At 35.0% G+C, this 27,130-nt stretch overlaps 1 protein-coding gene across 1 annotated transcript in view; it reads left to right on the forward strand.

Moving 5' to 3' along the window:
- The window catches only part of Ranbp16 (Ran-binding protein 16), a 1,020,902-nt gene that overhangs the window by 972,296 nt on the left and 21,476 nt on the right, over positions 1–27,130 (forward strand). Inside the window, exon 26 of the mRNA XM_090392964.1 lies at positions 20,866–20,993. Coding sequence (XP_090249090.1) covers positions 20,866–20,993 — 128 coding nt within the window. The remainder of the gene's footprint in view (positions 1–20,865; positions 20,994–27,130) is intronic.

A 27,130-nucleotide genomic window follows, 5' to 3' on the forward strand; every position in this document is an offset into this window, starting at 1 on the left:
AGTACTTCTTTTATTCACTATTAAAGGATACCAAATTAGGACTTTAGATCTTTTATTCATTACAATTTGAGTTGTCTCACTTTCTCATGGTTGTGCATAAACTTTAACATTCTGTTTCGCTCTGAAGTGTGAAATATAAGCTACTTAGTAAACATTCTTTTATAATTTAGTTTTGTTTGGTGTTATAATACCGTTAAAATGAATAAAGTCACATGAACAGATTGCAGGAAGATGCTAAGCTTGTTCATGATGTGGAGTAGGAGAGGAGTGTATAGAAATGTTCCAATGTAGTGACTTTAGTGTATGGTTTAAATAGGCTAGGAGGAGTGGGTAATATATTCTGGGGTAGATTTTAAATAATAAATAAATAAATCCACTAATGCACTTTATTCTCTATATGGGCTAGAGTAGGCAAGGCTGTTTTAGCCCAATCCCACTTTTGGTAACTTGGGGGAGTAACTTTGGTAACTCAATCTCCACTGGTAGCCAGTCAGTGATATTATTATTATGTGACACCTCCAAGGAGTCTGAAGACTCCTTGAGGGAGGGCATCTCCTCTACAACTCTCCATCTCCACCACTCATTCCACCAACTACAACATCATCACTTACACCATCGCCATCTACTGCCCACCAACGCTGACACTAGTATTTTCGCAGACAGTCACAAACATCCATGCCCACAGCAGGATTCAAACCCGCAACATTTGGTTGGAGAGCAAATGTGCTTACCACTTGGCCAACCAGGTCGGCATGGCCAGAATAGCTTGCCTAAATTCAAATCTGCTCACCAAGTACAGAAGTTGTTCCTAATCTTTTCTTTAAATCCTATCTTTCAAAAAGATAATTCATAACATTTCTGTATCAACCAAAAAGAACTTTTCAAGCCACTTCAGGCGTCCAGTGAGTGGGATGATCTTTCAACGCATTGGTGGATAGAAGGATGATAGGAATATAATTCAGACGTAACAAGTTGATCACAGGTATTTATTCAGTGGGCATTGTGAAGATTTTCCAAAAGGTCAAGAGTCTCTTTCTGAAAGTAATGGAAGATAATAAAATGTAGAATTTTATCAAGGAAAATAGATGTATAGAATATAGTGCTTCATGGGGGTTGTGAATGTGCAGATAGTAAAGTTGTTGCTTTAAGGGGTTTAAGAATTTAGGGTATCTTTTTAGGCACTGTCATGAAATTAAAATACAAAAAGAAAATTTCTCTTTTACTATGAGATTGTTCGACGTATACAAGGAACTGGATCATAACCCCACCAACACAGAGCTTAAGAAATTAAATGCCCTTCTAAACAAAGTTATGTGTTAAGTTCTGAATGAAACTGAAATTAAAGTAATTCACATTTCCTAAAGACTTAACGTGGGCTTGCATTTTGAATCAATTATTGATATATCAGATATACTAAATTCATGATTACCATAATATTAATAAATTGAGGATATATTCATTATTTTATGTTATAATGTAAGATATTGTAAATTGCTTAAATGCTTCAACCTTGCTGCCTTTGTGTAAGTACGTACAAATTGCTGGGAGAAAAGATAATCTGATTAAGTGAAAATGGCCGGAATCTAAACACGTGCACCCTTTTGGTAAGCACGCAATTCCCCCCCCACACACACACACACACAAACTCGGAAGAGCACACTAAGAATTCCGTGTGTGGCGCTAAGTACTGGGTGACGTAGGGTGACATGGAAAAAGGGGAGGAGGAAAACGATGATGTAGAAGTAATCGCTAGCATGCGATTTAAAAAGTCGTTGCAGCACCAAAAACGGGCTCTTACTCTTATGCTCTTGGACTCGTGTTCTGGTGTGTTGGAACCTCCTCGTGGCTCCTTCTCATCCCCCGCTTTTCGACGCGGATTCGAGATAAAAACTGAGGAACTATGCCGTGAAATTCCTGAAAGTTTACCAGTCACCAATCAGCCCAGTGGAAGAAAATCTCCGATATTTCCGGGGATATCATTACGAGGTTGTGCCAGTTGACCAGTGAACAACGTATACCTACTTTCGGTGGCGGAGATAAGTACAGCTCGGACCCTTGAAGAATGCCTCAGAAAAAGCAGAATGAACCAGGAATCGAAAGTGATTGTCCAGGTCGTAATATGTGTAGTGGCCAAACAGTTCCCCAGCAGTTGGTAATGTACAGTTTATGTGTTAATAAGTAATTGTGTATAAGAAGAAAGTTTGTAATTATAGGAAAGACTCTAGAGGTAATATTCTTTTTATAGTAGATTGATTATGAAATTTTAGAGAAAGAATTATTGTAAGAGCGTGCGGAGCTAAATTAGAGATTCAATTAGTGAATATCTTAGTATTGAAGAGTATAGAAGAGTATGTTTGATCTATCAAGTAGAAGTTGTAAACTATATATGAAATTCTTTGTTTTGTATGTTATGATAAAGATAGAGAGGTTAAATAATTAATGCTCATTCCGTAGAAATTTAGACTGCTTTATTAGTGTATATTCATAAAGTGTAAGATGCTTCAATTGTAATTAAATGTTTTGCTTTGTAAGTTTAACTGGTACCTTGCCTGATTTTCTCCTGTATTGCACTTTCTCATAAAATTCAGACCACAGCGGGAGATAAGTTAAATAGGGAGGCTACGACTGCAAAAGTAATTTATAGTAAAATAAGATTGTATGCTAAGCTGTGTTCTGGTTCCTTGATCCTACACTCTTTGTTAATCTAGGATTCGGGATGGCGCAGTGAAAAATAAATTTTCCCTGAATCCGAAAGAGGAATTATAACCAGTGTTGAGACAAAGGAATTGGCATTGACCATTAGTATTCCCTTTGTCCCCCAAACCACTAACATCGTTCTTATATAAGAGTGAATAATGACCCAGAATGAATATTTAAATTAAAAGGGTAATCAGAGTGTTAGAGGTAAATTCATTAAGTACAAGCGTATCTAGATGAAAATTTTAGAGAACAAAGGAGAAGAATGAGTAAGAATCTACAAAGCACAGCAAATATTACAATGGCGCAGTCGACAGGATTTGATTTATAGACCTATGTGCATAAAATTAAATAAATCAAAGTGAGCAAGTTATAGAGCGAATCAGGCAAGCCTAATATTAAGAAATTTTGGAACTTAGATATTGTGAAAATTGTAACTGATATAACAAAAGGGTACTATCGTCAAGTACTGGTATCAAAGATACCGAATTCTTCAGAACAGTGAATCCACAACAGGTATTCCCGCATTTCTCTGGAGAGGAAACTGACGATGTTTTAGCTTTTTTTTTTTCCTATGTCAAGAAACTAAGAAAATTGGCAAATTGGTCTGACTTTCAGTTTCTTATTTTACTTAGGAGTAAGTTAGTAGGAAAAGCGAAGAACTTCCTGTATTCCTCCCTGATTCTGAAAGAAACTCTCGAAAGACTGTTGGCTAGGGTCTGCTGACCCTAGCCAACAGTCTCAGTGTTTCAAGTGAGGATAGATCTCACCTAGATCTATCCTCACTTGAAGTTCAATCAGGGATTAAAATTGGAATTGCAAGAAACAGCGTATAAGAAAAGGCTGACAAACTTAGAGGATTGCTACAAGGCTGTGAAAGAGATAGAACAGATGCTTGGCGACATTTGTCCCACATCCAAATTAGGCCATATAAATTTAATTAAGGAAACTAGTAATTCTGAAAATGATAATAAGTCAGAAAAGGAGCATAAAAGGGAAAAAGGAGCATCTAGAAATCAAGGGAATAAGGATGGACAGAAATCCATTAATTTTAATCTAGGGTCTGATTGCAATGAGAGCCTTATAACAGAGAAGAGTCAGATTAATAGGGAAGAAGTGAATTCCATGATAAAGCGTGAGGTGGAACGATTACAACAGCCTGTGATGGATCGACTTGATGCTGTATTACAACAGCTGGCAACCATTTCGGTCAAATCCTCAGAGTCTCATATCTTTCAAGCAGAAAAGATCAATGAAACAATAAGACAAGAAGTTGAACGACAGAACCAACCTATGTTAAACCGAATTGATGACATGATGATAAAGTTAGAATCAATGACTGAACAAAGATCCAATGTCTATAAATCTCATTCACAGGATAGTTATGCTCAAAGAGATTATAGGGAACCCCCTAAATGCTTCAGATGTGATAGGATTGGGCATCTTGCCCAGAACTGTTTTTATAGTAGAAGGCCATCCTGGAAAAACAACGAAGAATCAAATTTCGGGCATGTCTGTAATAATAACAGGAGAAATAAAGGCCGTACAAAGTTGAGAGCGTCAAGGATGATAAATAAGGGTAAGATACAAGGATTGCATTGTGATGTGTTGTTTGATACTGGTTCCCGGCCTTCTGTCATTTCAGGAAATTATTTTCAAGAAATAAAACCCTGTGTATGGCGAGGTATTTCTAATCTGAAGAAACCGATCAGAATATCGGGGATATCGACATTCAATGTTTATGCAAACAAGACAGTTAGAGTAAAAATATACCTACCTGAGTTTAATGTGTGTGTTTGGCAAGAATTGCTAGTCCTCCCTAGAACATCCTGTCCACAGGTTCAAGTAATTTTAGGAACTAACTTTCTAGAGAGGTACAAGTTTTCTTGTAATTTCTCTCTAGAAAGTTATTTCTAGAGAGAAATTACAAGAATTCCTGAAATGTATCAAATTTCGAGCATTAAAATAGCAAGAGACCAAGTTAATACAGAAGAAAAATTGGAGGACGATTGTCCAAGATCTGTAGAGGTAAATTGTATTGAAATACTTAATGAGGAAAATGAGCAAAGAAGTAGGGATTAGTGGAGGAAACGCTCGCTTGAGCAATTTCAAAACATCAATGCTAGAAAGGCACAGAAAACATCAACAAAATTTGCAGCACTTACAAGAAAGGGACAACCCCCCCCCAGAGAATACACGGGAATGACCAACAACATCCAAAAAAATAAATTTCTTACAAAATTTTTTTGATGAGAGAGAGAGAACCTTTGTTAAATTCTGAATGAAACTAAAATTGAATTAATTAACTTTTCCTACAGAATTAACATGCCTTTACATTTTGAATCACATATTGATCTATTGGGCTTACTAAATTCCTGTAATTTACCAAAATATTACTAAATTAAGGATATTTTTTTTTACTACTATATGTTATAATGTAAAGTATTGTAAATTGCTTAAATGCTTAAACCTTGCTACTTTTGTGTAAGTACTTACAAATTGCTGGGTGAAAAGATAATCCGATTAAGTGAAAATGGCCAGAATCTCAACACGTGCTACAAGTACACGTGCACCCTTTAGGTAAGCACATAGTTTCACACACACACACGCAAACTTGGAAGAGCATGCTAAGAATTCCATGTGGGACGCTAACTACTTGGTGATGTAGGGTGACATGGAAAAGGGGGGGGAGGAAAACGATGACGTAGAAGAATCGGTAGCATGCGATTTAAAAAGTCGTTGCAGCACCTAAAACGCGCTCTTACTCTTATGCTCTGGCGGTCTTGCTCAGGTGTGTTGGAACCAATTGTAATATTTTGCTGTGCCTTTGTAAAGTCTTACTTATTCTTCTTTGTTCTCTAAAATTTTTGTCTAGATACGCTTGTACTTAATGAATTTATCTCTAACACTTTGATTACCCTTTTAATTTAAATATTCTGTCTTTGCCGTTATTCACTCTTATATAAGAACGATGCTAGTGGTTTGGGGGACAAAGGGAATACTAATTGTCGAGCCAATTCCTTTGTCTCAACACTGGTTCTAATTCCTTTTTTTTCGGATTCAGGGAAAATTTATTTTTCACTGCGCCACCCTGAATCCTAGATTAACAAAGAGTGTAGGATCAAGGAACCAGAACACAGCTTAGTATACAATCGTATTTTACTATAAATTACTTCTGCAGTCATAGCCTCCTTATTTAACTTATCTCCTGCTGTGTTCTGAATTTTATGAGAAAGTGCAATAGAGGAGAAAAGCAGGCAATTTACCAGTTAAACTTACAAAGCAACACATTTAATTACAATTGAAGCTTCTTACACTTTATGAATGTACACTAATAAAGCAGTCTACAATTTCTAAGGAATGAGTATTAATTATTTAACCTCTCTATCTTTATCATAACATGCAAAACAAAGAACTTCATATATAGTTTACAACTTTTACTTGATAGATCAAACATACTCTTCTATATTCTTCAATACTAAGGATATTCATTGATTGAATCTCTAATTTAGCTCCACATGCTCTTACAATAATTCTTTTACTCAAATTTCATAATCACACTACTATAAAAAGAATATTATATCTAGAGCCCTTCCTATAATTACAAACTGTCTTCTTATACACAATTACTTATTAACACATAAACTGTACATTACCAACTGCTGGGGAACTGTTTGGCCACTACACATATTATGACTGGACAATCACTTTCGATTCCCGGTTCATTCTGCTTTTTCTGAGGCATTCTTCAGGGGTCCGAGCTGTACTTATCTCCACTGCCGAAAGTAGGTATTCGTTGTTCACTGATCAACTGGCACAACATCGTAACGGTATCTCCAGAAATATCGGAGATTTCCTTCCACTGGGCTGATCACTGACTGGTAAACTTTCAGGAATTTCACGGCATAGTTCCTCAGTCTTTATCTCAAATCCATGTCGAAAAGCGGGGGATGAGAAGGAGCTACAAGGAGGTTCCAACACACCAGAACACAAGTCCAAGAGCATAAGAGTATGAGCCCATTTTTGGTGCTGCAATGACTTTTTAAATCGCACGCTACCGATTACTTCTACATCATCGTTTTCCTCCTTCCATTTTTCCATGTCACCTTACGTCACCCAGTACTAAGAATTCCACACGGAATTCTTAGCGTGCTCTTCCGTTTGTGTTTGGGGGGGGGGGGTAATTGTGTGCTTACCAAAAGGGTGCACGTGTTTAGATTCCGGCCATTTTCACTTAATCGGATTATCTTTTCTCCCAGCAATTTGTAAGTACTTACACAAAAGCAACAAGGTTGAAGCATTTAAGCAATTTACAATATCTTACATTATAACATAAAATAATGAATATATCCTCAATTTTAGTAATATTATGGTAAATTACAAGAATTTAGTATATCTGATATATCAATAATTGATTCAAAATGCAAGCCCATGTTAAGTCTGTAGGAAACGTGAATTAATTTAATTTAAGTTTCATTCAGAACTTAAGAAAGGCTTTCTCTTTCATCAAAAAAAAATTTTGTAAAAGATTTTTTTTCTTTTATTTTGGTCATTCCAGTGCATTCTCTGGGGGGAGGGGTCACTTCTTTGGTCTGAGGTCGTACCTTGTTTGAACAAATTTTTCTGCTACATCACTAATGCATCTTTCTTCCCTCCTTTCATTAAATGAGACTCTCTCGTCTGGTTTATTAAGGGTTCTATGTCTGTAATTATGGAAGATTCCATCAGGGTTGGAATGTTCCTCTTCTTTCGTAGTGTTTCTCCTCTGTCTTGGGTTGGGGAGCCGTACTCCTTCTATACCTCTCCTGTGGTCACTAACCTTGCGGGAGTTTCCCTCTTTTTCGCATATCTATACAAAGAAGCTCCTAGACAAACTAGTCGGTCTGGCCTACTCTTGGACAACTTTAGCCTGTTTGAGTGAATGACTAGTGATTTCTTCCTGCCTGTTGTTTCTATTATCCTGAAATTCACCGGGGAGGTCTTCTCGACGACTTTATACGGCCCAGTTGCACATTTTCCTAGCTTCTCTTATTTCCTGTTGCCAGACAGTTGCTTCAGGAGTACTAGATTTCCTGGCTCTAATTACTTATATTTTCTCAGCTTGTTAGCGTAAGCCCTAGCCTTTTGTGAACTGTCATACCTGGCTTCTGTCACCAAATCATATGCAATTTTGCTTATTTATTATATTGTTTAGGTATTGGTCAACGTCCAGATATCCCATGTTTGCTCAAGAGCTTCTAAAATCAGTAGGGAATAACGGTTTGAACCCATATAATACCACTGCTGGAACCTCTCTTATGGCAGCATATAGAGCTGTTCTACAGGCAAAGAGGGTGTATGAGAGTAAATTATCCCAGTTTAATATTTGGCTACTGGCTAGCTTGGATAGTGGATATTATTTCTGGGAAAAATCCCATGTTACTCCTCTTAACAAACTATTATATTTATGGCTATTCGCCTGCTTCTGTTTAGGAGTGCCCCAGTTTAAATGCCATTGACTCTTTTTTCACGGATTCTTAGGCCAATGTAGATGTATATTTATCAATAAATATATGTTGCATAGAGGACAGAAAATTTGCACATACCTTTTTCTGGGTGTTGTGGCTCTTCTTTTTTTGGGTTGTCCAAACTACTGTGTGTGGGGGGGGGGGAGCAAATGGGAGAATTGAAATAATAAAAAATAAAATAATAAAATTGAAATAACAAATGGAAAAAACCCGGATTTTTTCCATTTGTTATTTCAATTCTCCCACTTGCCAACCCCCCCCCCCCCCCACACACACACACAGTAGTTTGGACAATGCAAAAGAAGAATAGCCACAACATCCAGAAAAAGGTATGCGCAAATTTCTTGTCCTCTATGCAATATATATTTATTGATAACTATACATCTACGATGCCCTAAGAATCCGTGAAAAAAGAGCCAATGGCATTTAAACTGGGACACTCCTAAATAGAAGCAGGCAAATAGCCGTAAATATAATAGCTTGGATAGTGTTTGCTTCAAGGTTTTATTCATCCTGTCATGCATCCCATTTCCCTGGGGGGTGATATGTTGTTCCTTTAAGTTTTTGCTTTAAGGGGTTTAAGAATTTAGGGTATCTTTTTAGCCACTATCATGAAATTAAAATAAAAAAGGAAAATTTATCTTTTACTATGAGATTGTTCGACGTACAAGAAACTGGATCATAACCCCACCAACACGGAGCTTAAGAAATTAAACGCCCTTCTAAACAAAGCTATGGTTAGATGAAGACACCATAGAAAAGCTAAAACCTTATTTTGCAAGAACACCTAGGTTCTATGGTTTACCAGAGATCCATAAGAAAGACACTCCACTACATCCAATAGTAGACTGTATAGATTCTCCTACTTTATGCATAGCCAAATTTTTAGCAAAACTGCTGAAATCTCATATTGGTAAGTCTTGCTCATATATATATATATATCATGCATATCAAGGATTTAGGCCTAAAGTGGCCTGTTCCGGCCTTAGAAGTCATCGTTGAATCTTTTAAGAGGACGTCCTGGTTTTTCTTTAATTTAAGACTTGTTTTGGTAATCTTTCTATTTTCATTCTTTGAACATGTTCCATCCATTTATGTTTATATTTTTAATTTTTCTATTACTGATTATTGGTTTAATTCTTTCATAATTTCTTCGTTTCTTTTGTGATCAAATAAAGTATACTTTGCAGTTTTTGTCATAAACTTCGTTTCTGCTGTTATTAATCTTTGTTTGTCCTTTTGTCTTTTTTTTGTCCAGATTTCACTTCCATACAATAAGACTTGTAGGACTTATGTATTGTATGCTTTTAGTGTGGTTTGTTTTTATACTAGGTTTGGTTTAAATATAGAGTTAATTACACCTGTTATTTTTAAATATTTTGCAATTTTTAGGTTTATATCTTTTTCATTTTCATATGTGATCATACATCCTAGGTAGTTAAATGAATTCACCTGTTCTAAGATCTTATTATCTATTACTATTTTAGTTCTTACTGGATCTTGTCATTTAAAAGCCATAATTTTTGATTTTTCTGTCGATATTATCATTCCATAATCTTTGGCTATCTCATTTAGATCTAAAATAGCTTATCTTCAGAATTTGTAATTATTATTTGGTTGGTGGCAAAAAAGGAAGTGTTTAAGTTCACAGTAGGAGAAAGTTTAATACCTTGACGGAAATTTTTATTCCATTTTATTATTATTTCATTTAGGTAAATATTAAAGAGAGTTGCTTGAGAGGGGGCATCCCTGTCGAATCCCTTGGTTTATCTCTCTCTAATATGATAGTTCATGATTTAATCTTATTTGTATTTGATTGTTTTCATATATTCTTATGATAGCTTTTAGAATATTGTTTGGTATTTGTCTTTCTTTTAATATGTTAAATAAAATGCTTCTTTTAACTTTGTCAAATGCTTTTTCAAAGTCAATAAATTGTTATTTTTAGGGGTACCTGTGGCATAGTATAATTATTAAAAGAACATGTAAGACCACAGTAATAACTTTTTAATTAATAAGGTACAGATATTTCATACTAAAACTAATAGTACATCTTCAGTGTCACACAAACAGTTATTGGAATGGAATACTAGTAACGAACATTCGGTGGATCACCTATTAAAATACAATTGTTGCTGCTTGCTAGGAAATGATAGAAAATAATAATTAATTAACATTTAAGATAATAGGTTTTTTTATTGATTACATAAAATAAAAGTCTCGCAGATCTTCAAGAGAGAGAGAGAGAAACAATCATTTCGATTTAAATTCGGTTGGTGTAAAATAGCTTCATAACTTTCTTTAAAAAGGCATTTATATTTGAACCTGCATCTATGGAGAATAGCATTATCCCACTGGATATTATGAGTAGTGTTTATAGTGTGTTGTGCTAGACCATACTTCTGAGGTTTTTTGTATTCAATATAATATTGATGTTTTTTAATTCTTTTTTCCACAGAACGGGCAGTTTGTCCAAAATAAGAAACATTGCATTCACATGGTATTTGGTAAACGCCAGCCGAAGATAGAGATGACAATTTATCCTTTGTAGAAGGCAATAAAGAGGAAATTTTTTTGTTAGGAACATACGTGGGAATCAATTTGGTACTTTTTCGAAATTCTACCTATAGGTGCTGAGATTCCTGGAATGTAAGGGATTGGAACTCTGCGGACTGTTGAAGAAACCTTAGGTATTGGAACATAATATTCAATTATCTGTTGGATTTGATTGGGGTTGTAATTATTCAATTCCATTAACTTTTTAATGATGGAAAGTTCTTGCTGTAAGATTACTGGAGAAGAGCATACTTTATGTGCTCTATTAATTCGAGATTTATGAATGCAAAATTTTTGAGATGTGTGGTGAGCAGACTTTTTTTGAATGTATCTGCCAGTAAATGTGGGCTTTCGAAAGATGCTGGTAGATAAGGTACCAAAAGAAGTTCGAGTAAGGAGGATGTTAAAAAATGGTCAAGTACCAGAATTTTCTTTTTCCATGGTGAATTGAATACGTGGGTGAAGGCTATTTATCTGTTGTAGAAAAGTGGAAAGTTCATTTTCAGTATGTGACCAAATAGCAAAAACATCGACATAACGATACCAAAGAGATGGTTGAGGATGAATGGATGAAAACATAGTGTCTTCGAATTGTTTCAAAAAGTAGTTTGCCAAAGGTGGAGACAGAAGGCTACCCATGGCAGTACTTTCAACTTGTTTGTAGATTTTCTTTTTCCAGCTGAAATCACCTGAATGGATAGCAAATTCGAAAATCTTTGCGATATCTGGAGGGTAATCTTCATATAATAATTTGACTGTGTCGGCTAATGGAATATTGGTAAGAGGAGAAAACATTGTCAAAGCTGACTAGCAACTCAGACTCTTTGATTTTTTCAAGAAAATCTGTTGAATTTTCTATGTAGGATCTGGAATGTCCAGTGAGAGCACTTAAAGAACGTGACAAGACTTTTGCAATTCGATAGGTAGGAGAATCGATGCAATTCACGATAGGTCGCACTGGATAGAATTCTTTATGGGTTTTCGGGAGTCCATATAGACAGGAAGTTCTTCCAATGTAGGTGCGTAATTCCTACGTTTGCTTGGTTTAAAGAAACAATTCGGTCTTCTGGAGCCCACTCTATTTACATTCGTGCAAGTTTTTCCTTAATTCTTAATGAACTTCGTACTGCCAAAAAGAATTAGCTTCTAATATTAAGTCTATTTTGGATCTCGAAGAAGAAATTTCAGCTGTTCTTAATGAAGAATTACTGGATATTGTTCTTCGTTTATCAAAACAATCTTTAACCCGTTCTTACGAAAGAAATTTTCACAGACTTATGCAAAAATATAATTCTTTATATCACAAGCAAAAGAAAAACTTAACCTCTGACATCACTTCTACTAATAAATGGATTGTTAATATTTCTAATCGCCCTTTATCCGAAACAGTGCTTTAGCAAAAGGCCTTGATTTTGCAGTTATTCCTAACGCATTCCGTATAGTGATTTTTTTACATAATATAGAATGCAATCTGTAAGGACTTTCTAGCGACGATGCTAACGAACTTCGTTTTGAAGTTGCGACTTCGTTATTTAAAAGCAAATTACCTCCATGCAACTTATCAAATACTGAAATCAAAGGGCTAACTTCTTTAAGGAGAGATAATAAACATATCTATTTCTAAGGCCGATAAAGGAAAAGCTATTGTAATCATGAATAAGACTGACCATGAGACAAAAGTATCCAGCCTTTTAGAAGACACCTCTACCTACCAAATGATCATGCATAATCCTACAAATTCACAAATTAAACAAATTACTTGATGAGGTTATCAGTTAGGACTCAAATTACTTGGATAAATTACGCACCCACTTAGGAAAAACTCCCCGTCTATATGGACTCCCAAAAATCCATAAAGAATTCTATCCAGTGCGACCTATCGTGAATTGCATTGATTCTCCTACCTATCGAATTGCAAAAGTCTTGTCACATTCTTTAAGTGCTCTCACTGGACATTCCACATCCTACATAAAAAATTCAACAGATTTTCTTGAAAAAATCAAGGATATAAAAATCAAAGAGTCAGAGTTGCTAGTCGGTTTCAACATTGTTTCTCTGTTTACCAATATTCCATTAGCCGACACAGCCAAATTATTATATGAAGATTACCCTCCAGATATCGCGAAAATTTTCAAATTTGTTATCCATTCAGATTATTTCAGCTGGCAAAATAAAATCTACAAACAAGTTGAAGGTACTGCCATGGGTAGCCCTCTGTCTTCACCTTTGGCAAACTACTTTTTGAAACAATTCGAAGACACTATGTTTTCATCCTCAACCATCTCTTTGGTATCATTATGTCAATGATGTTTTTGCTATTTGGTCACATACTGAAGATGAGCTTTCCACTTTTCTACAACAGATAAATAGCCTTCACCCACATATTCAGTTCACCACGGAAAAAGAAAATTCTGGTACCTTATCTACAAACGTCTTTCGAAAGCCCACATTTACTGGCAGATACATTCATATAAAGTCTGCTCACCACACATCTCAAAAATTTGGCTTTCTTAAATCTCGAATTAATAGAGCACATAAAGTTTGCTCTTCTCCAGTAATCTTACAGCAAGAACTTTCCATCATTAAAATGTTAATGGAATTGAATATTATGTTCCAATCCCTTACATTCCAGGAATCTCAGAAACTATAGGTAGAATTTTGAAAAAGTACCAATTGATTCCCACGTATGTTCCTATTAACAAAATTTCCTCTTTATTGCCTTCTACAAGGGATAAACTGTCATCTCTATCTTTAGCTGGCGTTTTCCAAATACCATGTGAATGCGATGTTTCTTATTTTGGACAAACTGGCCGTTCTGTGGAAAAAAAAGAATTAAAGAACATCAATATTATATTGAATACAACAAACCTCATAAGTCTGTTCTAGCACAACACAGTATTAACTACTCACAGTATTCAGTGGGATAAAGATGTTCTCTTACATGCAGGTTCAAATATGAACGCTTTTTTAAAGGAAGTTGTAAAGCTATTTTACACCAACCGAATTTAAATCGAAATGATTGTCTCTCTCTCTCTCTCTCTCAGAGATCTGGAAGACTTTTATTTTATGTAATCAATAAAAAACTAATTATGTTAAATATTAATTAATTATTATTTTCTATCATTTCCTAGCACGCAGCAACAGTTATATTTTAATAGGTGATCCACCGAATGTTCGTTACTTGCATTCCATTCCTATAACTGTTTGTGTGACAATGAAGAGGTACTATTAGTTTAGTATGAAATATCTGTACCTTATTAATTAAAAAGTTATTACTGTGGTCTTACGTGTTATTTTAATAATAAATCAATAAATGCAATATGTGTTTCTAAATTGTATTCTCTTCTTTTCTCTATTATTAATTTTAGGCAAAAGGCTGGGTCTATACGTGATCGTCCTTTTCTAAATCCATTCAGTACTTCAAAAATAGTTTTTGGAATATTTCATTAGTTTGCTATTTAAAATTCTACTATATATTTTGTAACAGGAATTCAGTATACTTATACCTCTATAGCTTTTAATGTCATTTCTATTACCTTTTTTAAAGATAGGAATCACAATTGCTTTTTTCCATTCTATTGGCAGGTTACCAGTTGTATAAATTTTATTTAAAAATAATGGGAGTCTTTCTTTGAATCTTGTTCCTGCATATTTATATAGTTCTGAACCCAGCTTATATTCTCCAGGTGATTTTCCATTTCTTGTGTCTTTCAGGCTGATTTCTAATTCTTCTTTAGTTATTTCCTTTTCATTTTCATTAAATGTTTGCCAGTTATCTTTTTTTAAATATTTATCTGTTCACAGTTCGGTATAGATATTTAGAAATTCTTCTAATTTCAATTTGGTGTTTAATTTTATGTTTGCTTTAGTATCTGCATTTAGGTGTTTCAAAATCTTATATACATTGTTTCTTATTTTATATAAATCATGTTCTAAATTAGAAACGAATTTGTTCCATGATTCTCTTTGTCTTTTTCTGACTTCTCTTTTAGCTATGACTCTTTTTCTTTTATATTCTATTTCATCTTCTAATCTTTTAGTGCTTATCCATTTATGATGTGTTTCTTTTTTTATTTTGATTATTTCTTTGGTTGTATCATCCCATATCTTCAGTTTCTTCCTTTTATTGAATTTTTTGGTCTTTCCTAAGCTTTCATTTGCTGCTGCATTTAGTATCATTTTTATATTAAGCCATTCTATTTCTATTTCTTCATTTTGTTTTATTTTATCTAGATATTGGTTAATTCTTTGTTCATATAGCCATTGTACATTTGTGTCATTCAATAGTCTAGTTTTATAAACAAACGTTTTAAATTTTCTTTCTGTTCTTGTTACTTGTAGCCATTTAGGTGGTAATCTTAATTTTATTTTAATGAGGAAGTGGTCACTACTTATTTCATATCCTCTGTGAACTCTAACATCTAACGAAAAATTTGATGTCTTTTCATTTAAGATAAAATAATCTAATGTTGGTTTCCATTCCTCTTGCTGCCCAAGTATATTTATGTATGTCTTTATGTTTATAGAAAGAATTCATTGTTTTTAGGTTTATTTATTTATTTTATTTTTTTCCAACTACCTGATTTTTAATCCACCTAACTCGAGTGCTTCGAGATGTTTTTTCACTGTTTTAGGAATGGCGTCTGAAGCACCTATTATTATGGGAAAAACTTTCATTTTCTTTTGCCAGATTCGTTCAATTTTGACTTGCAACTCGCGATACTTTGTAATTTTTTCAGTTTCTTTGTCGTCAATCCGACTATCTCCTGGAACTGATATTTCAATAAACTGAACTTCCTTGTTTTCACTTTTTTTCAACCACTGTTATATCGTGTATTACATTCCAAGCTTTTGTCAGTCTGGATTTTGAAATTCCAGAGTATTTTACCTAAATCATTCTCAATCACTTTCTGATGAACTTTATGCTTCCAATAGTCATTAGATGCATTAAACCCATACTTTTTACATAAATGCTAGTGAATCATCTTAGCTACGTTATCATGCCTTTTACGGTACTCAGTTTGTGTGATTTTGCTGCACCCACTTATAATGTGGTCTACCATTTCTTCCTTTTCTTTGCACAATCTTCATTTCCTGAATTTTTTTGTATTTTTGCCTTCATAAGATTTGTTTTAATGGCATGTTCTTGTGCTGCAAAAATTACCAATTCTGTTTCTTTCTTTAGTGCTCCATTTCTCCACTATTGCCAGGTCAAGTTGCTGTCTGCACTGCCATTTTGCTGTGAAGGTATTTTCCATGCAATGCCTTATATTGAAATTTTTACAATATTTTTCCTTTAATCTTATTGTGCAGAATTTCTGATGCTTCTAAAATTTCCAAATATTTGTAGCTATCTTCGAATTTTATTGCCTTGGTTTTTTTCACCATTAAGCAGCTCAATTTCGTTTTCAGATCTTCAAACTTTCCTCTTGTTATCCCAGCAGTTGTGCATTTGTCTAAGCTAATATCCATTGATATATCTTGACTGAATATGTGCACAGTATTAAGCAATGATCTGAGTTCATTTTCTGATTTTGCATACAACTTCAGATCATCCATGTGTAAAAGGTGAGATATCTTGGCACTTTTTTGTGCAGTTTGATAACCATGAGCATTTTTTTTTTTTTAAATTGTAGTTAAGGGGATCAGTGACAAGATAAACATTAGAGGAGATAATGAGTCTCCTTGAAAGATACCCTTTTTTTATGTTTACCTCTCCAATTTTTTCTCCATTCAGAACCAACTTTTTCCGATTTTTCATGCTGGATTGCAAAATGTTTTGTACACTTTCGCTAATACCGAATAGTTCTGTGCATTTTAAAGTCCAACTATGAGGCACCGAATCAAATGCTTTTTTATAATCTATCCAAGCCATATGAAGGTTGGTTTTTCTACATTTGCAATTTTTCAGAATCATTTTATCAATCAGCAATTGGTCTTTTGTGCCTCTTGAATTTTTGCTGCTACCTTTTTGTTCAATTGGAAAAAGAGAATTTGCTCGCTTTAAAATAGCTATTGGTCAGAAGTTTTCTGGTTTTGGGCCTTTTTCTTTATCCTTTATGATCAAAAATGTTTTCCCTGCTGTGAGCCACTCTTCCCTGCTTTGTCCTTCAAAAACATCGTTAAATTGGTCAGCAAGACTTTCATGTAAGCTTGTCAGATATTTCAACCAGTAGCCATGTAATTCATCCTTCCTGGGTGTTGACCAATTTTTTTATCCTTTTAGCTTGCTTTTGAACCATTTCAGTCAGTCCATTTTTTCGTTCTTGTGATTCATTCATAATTTGTTCAATCCACTTTGCATTGTTATTGTGCTTCGTAGGGTTGTCCCATAGGTTTTGCCAAAATTTAAGTGTATTTTCTTTGTCTGTGGTATTTATACTTTATTTTATTTTACTGATTCACACGAAACATTGAATTTTGCTTGTACTGTTCAATGGGTGCACCTTATCTTCTTATTTTAGCTGCAACTAAAAATAGTTGCAAATAATGCAACTATTTTTTGCTTCAGTTCTTCTAGTACTTCATCAATAGGTCGTGTTCCAATATTATATCTCTTTATAATATTAAGATTTTTCAAATTGCTCACCTCTGCTCTGAATTTAAGAATTTTATGCTTCGATCGATGCTTCCATTTTGGTTCCTGAGCCTTACTGCTTTTGGGTTCACTGATCTAATAGCCTAATTCAGATGTTATGACGTAGGCTATTGAGTACATAAGTTGATTCATTTGTCCAATAGTTCCAGTAGTGATAGCCCTTGCAGCTTTATTGGCTTCTTGTAGGAGTTCCTTCAGTTTTTGTTGAGGTACTTGTCTCAATACTGGAAGCCTAACTCATTCCAGGTTACTGTTCATTTGCTTGATAATTTTTGTTGCGAGTTCTTGTACTTCTCTGATAGCTTCCTTTCAACAATTTGTATATTTTCAAGATTTTCAGCATTCTGCACGTCGGAATCTGGTTCTGCTCCATTCATATTCTTGGTCAGGGTCAGTACAGTCTCCTTTTACAACTTGAGCTTTCAGTGCTTCTAGCTCAAGTTCACTAAATATCTTGCATTTGATAACGAAGCTGCACTGCTGCATCAACCTTTCTAATTTGGGTGTTGTTCAAGCCAGAGTTGGAACATTCGTTTCTGAAATCCTCTAGCTGAGGGAATTGAATCGGCGAAGCACTGTATGGGTTTTCAATTTTTAGCCATGCTCCACTTTTTCCTAGTAATTACTTTCGAATTCTGTGGATCTTGCTCCTGTACCCCACTTGTCACTGGATGTCCAGGAAGCCTAGCATCCATTGCGGTCCTTGGTAACCCGTGCGACAACCGATTCTGATTTGTCTTTACCATTTTTAACTGGTGGGGGGTGGCAGGTACCTGACGAGAAGGTAGACTCCCACTACATGAGGTGGAAAAATAGGAAAGTAGGAAAGAATCGCCCCTAGCCCTCGAATACTCTAATAGCATTGGGGGGGAGGAACAAGATAAAAAGAAATACAGAGGAAAAGAAGAGCAGGGACCAGTCTACAGATAATATAACAGGTGTATTTTACATGAAGTAAGGTGTGTTCCAGCTTCAGGCACCTTGGGTTTGCCATGCCCGTACTCACTAGAGTGAGCCCTTGAGGATATATATATATATATATATGTGCACACCCTCTGTCCAAAAAGAAACCGAACTTTTTTGAAAATAGAAGAAACTAGTGGGGCCACCTGTTGTATCTTTTTTTTGTTGTCGAAAGCGACAACCTTCATTAGTGTTGTGTCAGCTGTTTATGACATTTGTTTCATTAGAAGCTGACTTATAGTACCAAGAGTGACAGTTTGTTTTGATGAATGGTCGGAAAATGAGTTTCAAACAGAGAGCTGCGATTGATTTTTGTGTTAAACTTGGTAAAAGTTTTACCGAAATGCATCAAATGCTTGAAAAAGCATACGGTGATGAATGCTTATCCTGTACTGAAGTTTATGAGTGGTTTACATGATTGCAAAGTGGTCATGAGACGCTTGAGGATGATGAAAAGCCGGGCCATCCAAATCTGGACTGAGCAAAGTTAACATCGAAAAAGTGTGTGATTTCATCAAAGAAAAAAAACCTCGAAATCGTCCGTGAGATTGATTGAAAATGATGAATTGGGGATTCCAAAATCAGCTGTGCACAACATTTTGACAGAGAGTTTGGGCCTTCGTAAATCGAATTCGTGATTTGTTCCCCACAAGTTGACCAACAACCAAAAAATGTATCGAATTGAACACTGCAAGGACCTCATTAAAACCGCTCGTAAGGACTCAAACTTCCTTGAAACGATCATTACTGGTGATGAAACTTAGTGTTTTGAGTATGAGCCTGAAACAAAGCACCAGAGTGCTGAGTGAAGACCACCAGAAGAGGAGCATCCGAAAAAATGTCGCTTGGAGTAGTCAAAAGTAGAGACAATGCTGATTTGTTTCTATGATTCCAAGGGCATTATCCACAAAGAATTCGTTCCGCCTGGCCACTCTTGCCGGCTTTTATTTAGAGCATCTAAAAGACATTCTTTTCTCATCCGTACACAATCAACCTTTGTTTTGGGTTCAGTATATTGATGTCATTAATGCTGTGCGACCTCACAATTTAAAGAAACTTTACCAATGTGTTTAACTACCATAAATATTTTGCATCCATGTATTAAATTCACTATGGAAACTGAAAGATACAACAAATTATCCTTTCTAGACATTCTTCTCATCTGCTTACCATCAGATGAATTAACTACATCAATGTATTGAAAGCTTACTTTCACTGGATGCTACATTCTTCGGCAGTCTGCACGTCACCTTCTCAAAAGACAGGAATTATAAAATCTTTAACGTGACATGCTAACACTATGTGTTAGACTCCTCATCAATTACAGGAAGAAGTTTTAAATATCAAATGATATATGAAATTAAATGGCATCTCAGAAAAGACTACACAGCATCTTTTTTAATTCCTATAAAGCTAACCTAAATAACAAGGAAGTAGCATGTCGAGTTCCAATCTCATACATTTTAGGCATTTCAGAACCGATTTCCAGAACTCTGAAGAAATGTAATTTAGTGGCTACTTTTATACCTGTCAATAAACTATCAATGTGTTTTCCATCTTCAAAAGATAAACACTCACCAATGTCTCTCTCTCTGGTGCATTCAAAATTCTTGTGACTGGCATCTATCCTACTTCGGACAAATTCTGTGTCAAATCAATCCATTGTTTGTATCAACCTTGTCATCGACTGTCACTCCTACCAAAGATGGTCTGTAAGTTTCAGACCAAAATATCTGGCCTTTTTAACAAATAAATAGCCTTGTGTTTTCATGTAAATAAGTAAAATAAAATAGAGTTTAAGGTGTATGATAGACTGTGTGGTATCTAGACCTCCTGTAATGAGCATCTCAATTTCCTAATGAAAACTCTGCACAGTAATAATAAGTATACATTAAGTGCTGTGTGAAGATGGAAATTTTCCACTGGGGCCTAACATTTTTTTTGTGTATTCATTAAAGATTCTTTCTCCACTAGACAAAAATCATCTGATACCCATTGTTTTATTTATTTCTTTTTATCATTTTTTTAACATACCTTTTCTAACATACTAACACTCCTTTGGCAATACAGGATTTGAGCCTACAGCCTGTCATCATCAAAGCAAACACTCAGTCACTTGGATGTTTTGTTTCTTCTTCTTTTCTCTCTCTCTCTTTCTTTTTCCATTCTAGGATCTGACTGATCTAACTTTCCAACCTCTTTCTACATCATTGTGTTTTTAGTTTTTTTTAGCTCTTTTTTATTTTTTTATATTGGTACATAAAAATTCTATAATGCACCATTTTGGACATCCTATTTGAATGATACCATTCTGTTATTTTGATCTCTGGACTTGATTGTTGAAAATGAGTCCTATTCACTGAAAAGATTATTGATTCAGTTTGTGCAAAATGCATTGGTAATTGTAACTGCTTTGCACAAACTAATTAGCTTCTTCAGATTATAGATTTTGTCTTTAAAAATGCAATATTCATCAATATATATTTATTCCTAAAAAGGATATGCCATGATTTTTAATTAATTTATTTATATATTTATATATAGTACTTCAACCAGTTACGACAGAGTATTATCCAAAGTCAGTCGCCAGAAAAACAAGCAGTAATGGCTCAGTGGTTTGAAAATTTAATGGAAGGAATTGAAAGAAACCTTCTTACAAAAAACAGAGATAGGTAAGTGCTCTGAGTATTTTTAATTGTATTACTTATTACATTTTCAGGTTATAGGTTCTCTTTTTGACAGATCGTGTGTTACCATGGAAAGAAATATTATTATCTTAAAATATTATCTTCAATTATTACTGACCATTTATCCCTCTTCTCCCAATCTTTATCATACAAACAACGAGAAATAACAGGAATAAAATCATTGTACAGATATCTTATTAGTTAATTCATTCAGTTACATGGATGTACTTTTCTTTTCTTGCTCCACTACTATGCACAATGAATATTCCTTTATTAAAATTTGGCATAAAATATTCATTATCCCTCTTATTTTATGCTAAATGCTTCCCATTTCACATTCCTTCTTTATTATTTTCTTGTACATTTAAACAATACACTATTGGAAAGTCATCATGCAGTACCTAATAAATTAGGACATTCATCTGCACCAACCAATAGGTAAAAATTACATCTCTTTTTTATCCCGTTCTTATCCAGTTAATGAATTTATATTGCTTGGAGAGAATTTTTAATGAATTTATTTATTTATTTATTTGTGTTTGTGTGTGTGTGTGTGTGTGAGAGAGAGAGAGAGAGAGAGAAAGAGTGTATTTTTGTAATGTGAATCCTGTCCATGAAAGGCTGTATCTTGTACTGTCTGACCACAGATGCGAGACCCTTGGCCGGCAATGTGCCAGGAAGAGTCAATTCATGTTGAGGAGGAGAAAGGAATATGGTGATGTACAAATTTGTTACCAACACATGCAAAATCACTTGCTTTATGTGCAAATTTTCGAACTGTTGTACAAGAAAAATAGTTAACACTTTAAAAACTAGAATTTTCATAAAAGAAAAGCTAATTTCCTGACGTATAATAATAAACACTCATCCCACAAAATGCATTGCTTATCCTATTATCGGAATGGATTCGCCTTCTTCTGCCATGTGCAGAAGTGTCGCATCTGTGGTCACACAGTAGTTGCTATTTAGAAAACTCAACTACAAGATGTTATATTTATGCAATAATGATCAGGGAAAGTAATGAGTAGCTGTAGTATTCAACATTTAACACAAAAATAATCTTAAATGGCAGGCAGTTTTAAGATGCAGAACAATGCAGGCAAGTATCAAAATTTGGAAATAGACAATGAGACTTATTTGTGTCTATGGTCCCACAAAAGGTTTTGCCTAGGAAGTAATGAGAAATTTTACTAGTCATTAGAGATGGTAGCTAACATAAAAGTAAAAAATCGGTTCTTGTTAAAGATCTAAACAGCAAAGTAAGAAATTAATACCACATGATAGAAATGTATTCGGAAAATCCAAATAAATGAGTAAATACCAGCAAGTACTTATCAGTAATAGTGGTAAGGAGTGCTGGATTTCTGTTCAGGACACAGACCAGTTATCACCAATACTATTTTTCACCATAAAGATGTTATAACGTCTTTGTTCCTTCAACAGATTTCTGTGATTTTATATAACGATATTGATAAGATCCTTTCTTGATAACACGTGAAGCCTCTGGTTAACAAGAGAATTGGCTCTGGGAGGAGTCAATCCTGATGTCTCAGCGTCCTGAGATCAGCTTCTCAGGTAGTTCTAAGACATTTATATTTTGAGACTGCGCCTCTTAGGACTAATGAATTTTATAAGTTATATTAATAGAGAGATGATCTCAGGAAAGAACACAAGTGATATCCTAAATCTGCAGGCGTGGCCAAGGTCTTATTCCTTAATTCCCCACTGAGGTTTTCATTAATCTTTTTATAAGCGGTGCATCAGATTCCACACACAGACAACTTGATTAGATTAAAGAAAACAAATGTTTAATGAACATTATATATGATACATACAGATTAGAACACTACACAATCTCAGTCAATGGTTAATATTATTAAAACTCTAACTGGGCCCAATCATTCCATGCTTAGCATTATCAATGATACTAACCAATAAATTTTCTTATAAGGCTAGATACATGTGGCAACAATCACTTCTAAACTAAATGCTAACAGACTATCTTGGATAGCAGCATTATCATTAAATTCAACACAAAATTCTAGTAGTAATATTATTTAAACCTCAATGCTAATCATCAAAACCTTTTCTGAATCATCTCAACATTCTCCTAGTTAGTACAATAACTCAGCTCTGCTACGAAACTACAATATTTTATCGTTCAATATTTTTGATTGCTACTGTCCTGTTTATGGTATCATTAATGCTCTCTCTCCCTCTCTTTAAATCGATCATTTAACCAAATTCCTTTCATCCACAGCTAGCAATGAAAAGTTTCTACTTATCTATCTCAGAGGTCATCACCGTTGTTGTCTTGTTGGAAGCTGACTCTCTTCAATAGAATACCTATTTTCCTTTCCTTAACTGAAAACAGTGGCAAGTGGTTCTCTGGGCTGTCGACAATTCTCCTCGACCTCCGTGCGACGAAAGCTTGGCCCCTCCTATGGATGGCTGGCTCAGCTGTAGATCTACGGGACTTCGGATCTATTGTCTCTGCTGATGCATCATCCAGCCACCTCCGGAGTGGAGGCTCTGCCACCTTCGTCCAGCCTATGACCTAGAGAATCCCAATGCGAGACAATCCAGGAACAAAAGAGAACGAGCGGGGGTGCCTTGACCTTTTTATTTCCCGCTGGTCACGGGGTTCCCATACTCTACGATATCCACATAACATTGAAAGCTTTACTCACGCGGGTCAAACGTCATAACGACCACCTTCTCTTTTGCCCCTCTCCTGCGCTGCTGGTATGCGATCGCCAGGGCAAACCGTCCTTCTCATATTACTACTCCAGGATTTTGGGTGACACTCCCTTCCAAACTTTAAGTGAGTCATGCTGCAATGGTCTGAAAGCTTGACCGATCCACACAAGCTGAAGGGTGGGACAAAATTGCCATATTCAACTCAATTCAAACAAAGATGGCAGGACCCTGACCTTGATTGATACTGGTATTGTGATGACAAAGGTATATCTTATGGATAACTTACGAACAACAAATTTTAATGTAAACTATACAACATTTGACACATTTACTTAGTTACACTCATGACAAGACCCTGACCTTGATTGATACTGGTATTGTGATGACAAAGACATATCTCATAGATAACTTGCTAACAACATAAATTAATGTAAATTATACAATATTCGAAACACTTACTCAGTTATAGATAACTTGCTAACAACATTATTTAATGTGAATTATACAATATTTGATACACTTACTCAGTTGTATTCTAACATACTTAGACAAGGAAAACTGTACAGTATGGAACTTGGATATGTTTACAAGGTTACACTACAGTATACTCAAAGACAAACACATGTATTTATTCAATCTGTCTAGTTTTGATTGTTAAATTACAAAGAGATTGGAATTTCTATAATCTCAATCGATCACAATTTAACAAAGTCATGCACAAATTCACCTAGAAGACACTAGATATATAGGAGAAGTCTCATTAACTATGCTATTGTTGATAGGATATTTTCATACTGGTTTGGGATAGAAGAATATACAGCGGTATTTGAAAAAGGAAATGATCAACATTAATTTTGATGATAACAAGAACTGATCAACGGCTTCATCATCATCAAATTCCTGCCATGTACCCACAAGAGGTGTACAGGATATGATAGTACTGCATGAAAAAAATTACATCATTACTAACTTCCTATCTATAATTTTCCTCCAAATCAGTCTGTTACTTGTCAAGACTCCAACATTGTCAGATCTTATATTTCTATCATCTAAGGCACTTTGTACCATATCAATCCACCTATATCTTGGTCTTCCTCTGGGTCGTTTTGCTGCCAACCTGGCAGAGAACACTTGTTTTGCTAATCTTTCCTAACCCATTTTGTTTAAGTGACCATACCACCTGAGATTAGCTCTGCTAACGCATTCCTGGATGCTGACAATGTCAAGTTCTTTCCTAATATCCTCGTTTTTAATATGATATTGCCATTGATGCCATCTGTGCATGCCTATAATCTTTCTCAGGACTCTCATATCTGTGGTCTCTAGTCTTTGGTCAAGTGTTTTACTTCTGACCCAGCTCTCAGATCCATAAGTTAAAACTGGTTTGAACAGATCTTATGTATACAGCTAATTTAGTGTTCTGACTAATTTCTCTCTTATTCCATATGAATTTATTCAATTGACTTCCTACAATACCAGCTTTGCTGATTCTGTTGTCTATTTCTATATTTAATTTACCATCTTCAGTAAAAATCGTGCCTAAATAGCTGAAATGTTTTACTTGTTCCACAGGTTCTCCATTCACAACATAGTTGACATTTTCAATGATTCTGCCTATTTTCATTGTCTTTGTCTTTTTATTGCTGACCTTCATACCATATCTATTACAACAGCTATTCAATTTAGTCAGAGAATCTTGCAGACTTGTAGCAGATTTATTTAGAAGTATAACATCATCCGCATAAAGCAAAGAGCTGACATTAACATCTCCAATTTTGATATCATGTTTAATACCACTTTCCTTCATAATGTGATCCATATAGATAATGAATAACAGAGGGGATAACGTACATCCTTGTCTCACACCAGATTTAACATTAAACCATCTTCCTGTACTTCCTTCAATTCTAACTGCTGACTTACGACTCAAATAAAGACTAAGTATTGCTTGATATAATGCCCCATTGACACCACATAGCTGCAGCGTATTGAATAGCTTCTCTCTTGGCACCTTGTCATATGCCTTTTCCAGATCAACAAAACGTAAATACAGATCTTTGTTATATTCCCAGGCTTTCTCGAGTATTTGTCGTAAAGTGAAGATCTGATCCTGACAGCCTCTATTTGGCCTGAATCCAGCTTGTTCTTCACCAAGCTTTTCTTCCACAATTCTTCTCAACCGTTTCTCAAGTATACTTACATAAATCTTGTCAGGAACACTCAGTAGGGAAATACCTCTGTAATTCTCACATGCAGTTTTATTTCCCTTTTTATATATGGGTACTATGAGAGCTCTACTCCAATCATTGGGAATTCGTCCCTCTGTCCAGGCTTTCTGAACTATGCAGTGCAGCAACTGTAAGACTCTTATACCACCATACTTCAGCATTTCTGGTTGAATATCATCTACTCCTGCTGCCTTTCCACATTTCAAGCCTTTGATGGCTTTTTCTATTTCAAGCATGTATATGTATTCCTGACTGCATGCCTGTAAAGTGTTTTTTACTACTGTGCTGTCATCACTGCTTGTTTCATTTAGCAGTTTTCCAAAGTAATTACTCCATACTTCAAGGATATCTCTTCCTCCCATTTTCATGTCACCTTTATCATCTCTAATTCTGCTTCTTCAACAACCTCCAGAATATTTTGCCACCTTCTTGATATTTATTTTCTATATTCTTGCCAAAGTCCTCCCATGACTTTTGTTTAGCTAGTTTTACACAGTGTTTAGCATTCTTGCATTTGTCTCTATATTCTCTAAGAGCACAAGCTGACTTATTTGACAGGAACTTTTGGTATGCTTTTTTCTTTTCCTTCACTGCCTCTTCAACTTCCTGTGTCCACCAGGGAGTTCTGATTTTTTTATCCTTACAGACAACCTCACCACATGCCTCTCTGGCAGAATCAATCAATGTTTTATTCAGAGTTTGCCACTGAATCTCCAAGGTTTGATTCCTGTTCTCAAATGCTTTCATTTTTTCTTCAATAATCTTTGTGTATTTTAGTCTACAGTTCACATCTGAGAGCTGCTCAACTTTTATTCGCTTTAAAACTTTCTTACATGTTATTCTTTTCTATATGAAATTCAATTTTATTCTGCTCAAGACTAAATAGTGATCACTTCCAATTTCAAATCCTCTGTACACTCTGGTGTCCTGCACTAGGGAGAACACATCACTATCAACAATAACATAGTCAATGAGACTTTTCTTATTCCTAGCCTCTTCTCTCCATGTGAATTTGTGCACATTTTTATGTTGGAACATGGTGTTAGTAATAACCAGTCCATGTCCTGAGCAGAAATCCAACAGATATTTGCCATTATTAGCTTTGCTCTTTTCTCCAAATTTTCCCAAAATATTTTTGTATGTCTCACAATCATTTCCTACTCTGCTATTTAGATCCCCAACAAGGACCAATTT

The sequence above is a fragment of the Typopeltis vanoorti genome, chromosome 5 (genome assembly GCF_054136105.1).
Source record: "Typopeltis vanoorti isolate ZY-2024b chromosome 5, IOZ_Tvanoo_1.0, whole genome shotgun sequence".
Lineage (NCBI taxonomy): Eukaryota > Metazoa > Arthropoda > Arachnida > Uropygi > Thelyphonidae > Typopeltis > Typopeltis vanoorti.